Raw genomic sequence first — 8307 nt, forward strand, 5'->3', positions numbered from 1 at the left:
CAAATTAAATATATTAGTCAATTAAAATCATTTATTACATGATCTATTTTTGCTTTTAACTGTTCAGATAGTGTCAATAATATTTTAAAAATATATAAAATATTAATACAATATAAAAAGCTGTTTCACAACTATTCTCTTTAGGTTCCACTAATAACTTTAATTTTTTTTAGTTCTTTAGAATATATAAAAAACCCAGAAATCAATGCCCAAAGACACCTCAAGATTTACACAACTGATCTTTTATAAAGCATCTTCCATATACACAGTCATAGCACAGGAAAAGACCTGAGGACATCGGACACAAAACTGTGCAAACTCTTCTGATTTCAGCAAAACATATACAAAATAGTTTTCTGATAATAATACATTTGGACATAAACAAGCATAAATATACATACTCTCTCGATATGTGTTTCTTTAGTAATATCAATTAGTAATTCTGATTAATTCATTGTACGGCTAGACAGATAAATGCATATTTTCTTTGTAAAGGTTTGCAATGTTTTCGAGCGTCTGTTAGTGCATAATATTCCCAGATCCTGAGATTCAAACGCAGTGCAAGAAAATCCAGGAAAGTGAACGAGACAGTCCTGCAGATCTTCAGCGTGATCTAAACTCACCAATAAGCATATGAAACAATTTAATGACATCGATCTATTTACTATATAACACAGAAGCAGTCATAAGTAGCACAGGGATATCTGTAGCAGACAATAAAACATTATATCAATTTCTCTTTGATGTCAAAAATCATTAGGATATTAAGTAAAGATCATGTTCCATGAAGATATTTGTATATTTCCTACTGTAAATATATCAGAACTATAATATGCATTGCTAAGAGCTTCATCTGAACAACTTTAAAGATGATTTTCTCAATATTTAGATTTTTTTGCTCCCTCAGATTCCAGATTTTCAAATAGTTGTATCTCAGACGAATATTGATCTATCGTAACAAACCACACATCAATGGAGAGATGATTTATTCAGCTTTTATGTAAATAAAAATGGACTCTTATGACTGGTTTTGTGCTAGAAGGGTCACAAACATTACTTTGGCAAACTATAAAACAGGAGCTGGTTTAACGTCTATTCTCTGCTGGTTTCAGAACAGATGAAGTTATCGAACACATCATCAGGTGACAGGGATGCTGTTCTCGTGAGTCTCTAGCTGAAGCTGCAGCAGACGGACGGCTGTTTCTCCGGCTCCATCACGTCATGAAGGTGAAACCTGTGCTCGACGGACAGCTGGACCGAGCGTCTCACCAGCTCCCTGTGACCACGTTCATGAAGAACACAACATGTTTTTCACTGCTGTTTGTGATGTAAGGTGTCTGTACTTTCACAACGAGTCCTGTACTCCTTACTCCTTTTAGAAGACATTTAAGAGATGTAAACTCACTTTCCCACGGTCATGAAGGCCTCGTCGACGTTGAGTCCGGTTTTGGCACTGGTCTCTAGGAAAATTACTCCGTATTCCTGCAAAAACCAAGTTTGAAGGAGACAACATGAACAAAGCTCTTACTACTTGGGTTCCTGAAGCCAAACTTGACCACTAAATGTACTTATATGTATTTATTGTATTCAATGTATTTTTATTAATTATGATTAATTAATTAATTTCAGTATTACTTGTCTAGACTGTTTCTGAAAGAATAATTAAAGCTGTACGTATACATACACATACAGTAATAAATAAATATATACACACAAATCACATCGGTAACACTTTAGAATAAGGTTCCATTAGTTAATGTTAGTTAATGTATTAATTAACATGAACAAACAATGAATAATACATTTATTACTGTATTTATTCATCTTTGTTAATGTTAGTTAATGAAAATACAGTTATTCATTGTTAGTTCATGGTTATTCACAGTGCATTAACTAATGTTAACAAGCACAACTTTTGATTTAAATAATGCATTAGTAAATGTTGAAATTAACATGAACTAAGACTTATAAATGCTGTAGAAGGATTGTTCTTGCTTAGTTCATGTTAACGAAAGTAGTTAACTAACATTAACTAATGGAACCTTATTCTAAAGTGTTACCATCACATCAAATGTTTGAAATATTTATGATTTTGTGATGGTTTTGAAATATGTCTCTTCTGTTTAAAGCGGCATTCATTTGATTAAAAAAATGTATTTGTATTATTTAATACAGCAGTTCTCTGTGTGAATCTCTGTGAAAGTGTCATATTTATTTCTGTGATGCGCAGCTGTATTTCAGCATCAGATCTGACTGAGACTCACTCTGGCCAGTTTCTCTCCCTCCTCTCGTCTGATGGCTCGAGCGCTGGCCATGTCTGACTGTAGAGAACACACACACACACACACACACACACACTTACACTGCACACTTGAGTTATGAATTATGTAACACAAGATCCAAGCTCAAAGTCTTCTCACCTTGTTGCCAAGCAACATGATGACCACATCATCCTGAGCATATTCATGGATCTCAGTAAGCCACGCCTACAACAAAACATCCAGCCAATCAGAAGCCTCTAGTATTCTCTCTGTATGTTGAATAATGTTAGATATTTATTATGATAATTAAATTATGCTAGATAAACAACATATTAGCCACAACCACAATTTTGTTTTAAGTTAGATTAAAAAAAAAAGTGTTACTTTTATTTGAAACCAAATAAAATACATTTTTAATAACTATTTTCAGGAATAAAATAAGTTATTGATAAATAAAACTAATTATAAAAATAAAATTCAAAAAGAAAAAAATTATGAAATATAAAATAAAAACTAATTTCAAATGACAAAACTACACTACTTTCATTAATGATAATAAAATAATGACAGATTTTTCAACAAATGTAAAAGTGTGTAACATGCAGCTGAGCACCAACCTCAGGAGGACAAACTCTGTATTATTATTAAGGATATAATTTAAGTTCTGTGTGTTGATGAAGTGTAGTCTGTACCCGTGTGTTGTCGAAGGAGGATCTGCTGGTGATGTCATAGAGCAGCAGAAGAGCTGTGAGGTCAACAATAAACCATCATGGATTAGAAGAAACCAGCGGATCCAGACAGTGAAGGGTTAATGCTCTCTCACCCTGAGCGTCTCTGTAGTACGCGTGTGTGACGCTCCGAAACCTCTCCTGTCCCGCCGTATCCCAGATCTGAGACAGAGATTGATCCGTTACAGTGATCCGCTCTCTCTGCGCATGCAGTCATCAGAGCTGCACAGAATCAGAGTCACTCACCTGTAATCTCACCTTCAGATCGTCCACAGCCAGCACTTTATTCTGACAACAGACGAGACGAGACATGCATCTGTTTCTCTGTCCTCTCATATATTCACACCAGCAGTCACAAGAGTTTTCATCTTCTCTTCTGCTTTATTTGATCCACAGTACACTAAACTTTTGATTTATTATTTAAAATAACTGGTTTCTATTGGAATAGATTTTAAACTCTGTGGTTTAAATGCTGAATTTTTTGCATCATTACTCCAGTCACATGATCTTCAGAAATCCTTCTAATGTGCTGATTTGCTGCTCATAAAACATTTATTATAGTAATAACAGCTGAGTAGGGTTTCTCTGATGAGAAGAACAGCGTTTATCTGAAACAGATATCTTTTGTAACATCATAATTGTCTTTATCATCACTTCTGATCAATTTAAAGAATCCTTGCTAAATAAAATTATTAATTTCTATCATTTCTTTTTAAACTGACTCCAAGGTTTTGAATGGAATAGTGTATAATGTTACAATAGCTTTTTATTTCAAATAAATGTTGATCTTTTGATCTTTTGCTGTTCATCAAAGAATATTTATAATATTTATAATGATGTTTCTTGAGCAGTAAATCATCATATTATTCTGATTTCTGAAGATCATGTGACTCTGAAGACTGGAGGAATAATGCTGAAAATACAGCGGAGCATCACAGAAATAAATCACACTTTAATATATACTGGAATAGAAAACAGTTATTTTAAATTGTAAAAATATATTACTGTTTTTGTTGTACTTTGGATCTAAAAAATGCAGGCTTGCTGAGCAGAAGAGTCTTCTAAAACATTTAAAATTAAACATTACTATTATTGATTAATGATGAATTACCGTAAATCCAATTCCCACGGTTGCGGAAAACGATCCAGGGATAAACTTTCCTTGATCGAACTGAACCAGCAGAGATGTCTTTCCCACTCCGCTGTCTCCCACCAGGATGGTCTACAAGACGACGAGATGAAGAGAGACACAACACAGATGAGAATCTAAGAACATGTAGAACATATGAACAGAAATCACTGATTAATAACCAGTGCATCTCTACGTGACGTCACGCTGGTGCTGATGCAGGTGTGCTGTTGCCATAACAACCCCCCCCCCCAACAGGAAGTAATCAGGCGGAAGGAACACAGATGCTGTGGCATTCATCTCTCTTCAGGAACACGGGTCAATTCAGTGTTCATTCAGATATACTGGCTTTACTCTGAGTGTTAGGAAGGAAATGTACCTATAATAACCATCATGACATGCTTTAATATCCTATAATCACACACCATAACACTCTATAATCAACATCATCACATGCTGTGATAACACACTGTAATAATCACCCTTATTATTATCACATCATAACACTGTAATCACCTTCCGATGAGAGTCTCAAGACTCAAGATTTGGAAAATAATTGATCTACAATGTGTTGCACTAGGTCTACTTTGAAATTAATAATGAATGGACAGACACCCATACAAATACGTCAAATATCACAAAAAAAACACGCACATGAATGATCGTCACATCTACCCACATTTTCATCTCGTCAAACAGATGGCTGAAAACTCATCATTCACCGGATGGTTTATAGATTGATTAATAATAATTACCTTGTGTGTAAAATCCTGATTATAAGCGACGGCCGCATCGCTGATCTGATCCATCTCTGAGCGCCGATGACGCAACACCTGAAGAACTGCGTCACTGCCACGCCCCCTTCACGAGACAGAGCACCCGGAGCGTGCAGCAGTATTATAAATAATTAGATCATATGTTAAAATACTCTTGCTCTTTTGGCACTGAATAAAAGCATTGTGGAAAAATAAAATAAAAAAGATAATATAAATTAAATTAAAATAAATTAAAAATATTAAATTAAATTTATGCATTTAGCAGACGCTTTTATCCTGAGCGACTTACATTACATTCAGGCTAACAATTTTCTCCTAACATGTGTTCCCTGGAACATATAGATGCAAAGTGCACAAGAAATCATCAGTATTTATTATTATTATTATTATTATTATTATTATTATTATTACAGCGACAAAACAAACAGAATCACGAAATCATCTAGAGGAGTTTTAATGGTGACCACTAGATGGCAGAACGAACTAAAAGACAAAATAATACAAGTTTTTTTTTTTTTTTTTTTTTTACTTTAACATGAAATCTGAACAAAAAAATATGAGAGAACAAAGTAAATAAAAAATACATATTTAAATATATGTACAATAGCATTCGTTTCACAAACACACACACACACACACACACATATATATATAAGGTGATGCATGTTAAGTCCCGGAGAAAATCCTTTACAGAAAATGTCATACTTTTGAAAAACACGTGAGATTTTCCAAAGCCAAGCGATGAGACAATCCTCATAACCAGTTTGTAACATTTACTAACTTTAACTCCTTCCAAACCAGTGAGAAATAAAGCCCAGTCACTCTTAGCATAACATAAAGATGAGAAGACTTGAACTGTCAAACTAAAAATAGAACTATAAAAGTATCATGAAAATAGTTCATATGACCCGTCTGATATATACAACTTAATGTGAAGAACAGAGATGCCATTGAACATGTTGTAAGCATGTAAGTACCATGCTTTACATTTGATTTTGGTTCCTCTTTATTCAGTTGACTAAATAAATAAACCTTTAGTATACTCTAAAACCTGTTTCAAAGTAGATCCTGCTCCAGTTATGTCCAGTGTACAAATAACACACTTCCTGTTTCAATAGAAAACAAAGAACAAAATGTGCTCATCAAACCTTTTCACATAAAACTGACTGTAATATATTAGATTTATTGATGTTGTACAAGCAAATATTGTTTCAATATTTCTGCTTCAATGTGATACTTGTCATTCCTTCATGAAATTTACTACAAATTCTCATTAAAAAACAAGTTTTTCAGTGTAGGTGTATTTGGATGCCTGAGTTAACTCTTTTTTTATAACCAGTACACAAAAATGTATATTTTAAGAATGTTTTTTACACATTTTGTTTGCTACAGGAATGCTGGGGCATGCTCCTGCACGAGGGAAAAGCGGACGGTTTGTGAATGTACGAGACCTTCCTGGCCCAGTTTCTCACAGAGATCTGCTCCTAGAACCAGAACATCCTGGAAGCTTCTGGAAGACTGCTCTAAAGAGGCCAGGCACGTCTGGAATCTCCTGGTTTGCTGTTCATCTGATCCCCGTGAGCTCAAAGCTCTTGTTAGACCAGTTTTCTGAGTCTTCGTAGCTTTTGAAGAGCTCAGACACTCATTTCCTGTGTGTGAAGGGATGGTGTGATATCAGACGAAGAGAACAGGTGAGACTGAGAGACTGTTGAGGGTTTGACTGATGAGCTGGACCTGTATTTTAGATGATTCAACAGTAATTATAATGAATCCATGGCAGTTTCGCACTTTCTGTACATCCCTCAGGATCGGAGCATCTGTTAGATGGCTCAAATGTAAATCTTTTTTCCAGGTAGCTTGGGACACCTGTAAAAAGATTTACATTTAGGTAAAAAAAATTTTTACATTACATGTAAATGTCTGAATTCCATTGAACCTAATCTCAACTTAAAAACAAGTCCTTAAAAAAACAAAACAAAACTACATACAAAAAAAAAAAAAGAATTCAAAAACATAAAAATATTATATTCATTACCAGACAAAAGAACTAAAACTTTTTTTAAGAAGTCTCTTCTGCTCACCGAGGCTGCATTTATTTGAGCCAAAATCAACAAAAGCAGTAAAATTGTGAAATATTTTTACTATTTTAAATAACTGTTTTCTAACTATATATATTTAGAAATATAATTTATTTCTGTGATGCTCCGCTGTATTTTCAGCATCATTCCTCCAGTCTTCAGTGTCACATGATCTTCAGAAATCAGAATAATATGATGATTTACTGCTCAAGAAACATTTCTGATTATTATCAATGTTGAACACAGTTGAGTACATTTTTTTTTTCAGAATTCTTTCTTGAACAAAAATATCCAAATATCAGCATTTATCTGAAATAAAAAGCTTTGTAACATATATTCAAAAGCTTGGAGTTATTATTTTTTATATATATTGATTTTAAAGATTAATACTTTTATTTAGCAAGGATGCTTTAAATTGTCCAAAAGTGATGATAAAGACATGTATTATGTTACAGAATATTTCTATTTCAGATAAATGATGTTCTTCTGAACTTTCTATTCATCTATTCAGCAAATCAGAATATTAGAATGATTCACATGAAGCTTTGAAATCACAGGAATAAATTACATTTTAAAATCTATTCATATAAAAAGCAGTTATTTATAACTTATATTTCACAATATTACTTTTGATGTATTTTGGATCAAATAAATGCAGGCTCGGTGAGCAGAAGAGAATTCTTTAAAAAACATTAAAAAAAATTAAATAAAATCTTATCGTTCTGTTGTCTGTGCCAAATGACAAAAAAATTCCTGATTCACACACTGGACCGAGGAAAATGTGAATATTAATTACGTCTCGCTGACGTTTTCATAAATGTCCAAAAAACGCCCAGTCACCGAGCCTCATTAATATTCATTAAGTCAACATGTTCACCAGAGTCGGCTGCGTTAATTCGCGAACCGAGTAGCGCCCGCCCACCAGCGTCAGGCTTTTAGCCAATCGGAGAAGCCCGCATGACGCGTACCTCATTACGTAATTAATATTAATGAGCACAGACAAGAGGTGTTTGGGGGAGGGGCATAAGAGAGCAACTTCATTCACAGCTGAAGGAGCGCAGAAAGTCCGTGATATTAAACTTGGACAGTAATAAACTCTACAGTATGGTGAGTACAGGCCATTCTTATACACACTAATCTGACAGACAGATCAAATACAGGAGTATGTACTTTATTATCATGTTTTATATCGATGAACTGTGACAGGCTCTCTTTGACACTGAAGCTGGTTTCCCCTCGGCGCGAACAGACCGTTGGGTTTGACTTTATACTTCATCGGTTTACGAGTAAATGTCTTTAAAAAAAATTTTATCAGTGATTATCATGAGGTTTAAA

The 8307-nt window shown here is 34.0% G+C and overlaps 1 protein-coding gene across 2 annotated transcripts; it reads right to left on the reverse strand.

Moving 5' to 3' along the window:
* Window positions 1-222: 222 nt before the first annotated feature.
* LOC127968876 (ras-related protein Rab-37-like) lies at window positions 223-4944 on the reverse strand. Of its 2 annotated transcripts, XM_052570261.1 has the most exons (9): window positions 4874-4944; window positions 4101-4211; window positions 3236-3277; window positions 3085-3151; window positions 2954-3006; window positions 2421-2486; window positions 2265-2321; window positions 1406-1482; window positions 223-1276 (listed from the first exon to the last, which is right to left on the reverse strand). In XM_052570261.1, the coding sequence occupies exons 1-9, from the start codon at window positions 4925-4927 to the stop codon at window positions 1171-1173; spliced, it is 633 nt and encodes a 210-aa protein (XP_052426221.1). In that variant the 5' UTR covers window positions 4928-4944; the 3' UTR covers window positions 223-1170. The 2 variants fall into 2 exon arrangements, with proteins under 2 accessions (XP_052426221.1, XP_052426223.1); XM_052570263.1 differs by lacking the exon at window positions 3236-3277.
* Window positions 4945-8307: the final 3363 nt, after the last annotated feature.

Source organism: Carassius gibelio, chromosome B12, assembly GCF_023724105.1.
Source record: "Carassius gibelio isolate Cgi1373 ecotype wild population from Czech Republic chromosome B12, carGib1.2-hapl.c, whole genome shotgun sequence".
Lineage (NCBI taxonomy): Eukaryota > Metazoa > Chordata > Actinopteri > Cypriniformes > Cyprinidae > Carassius > Carassius gibelio.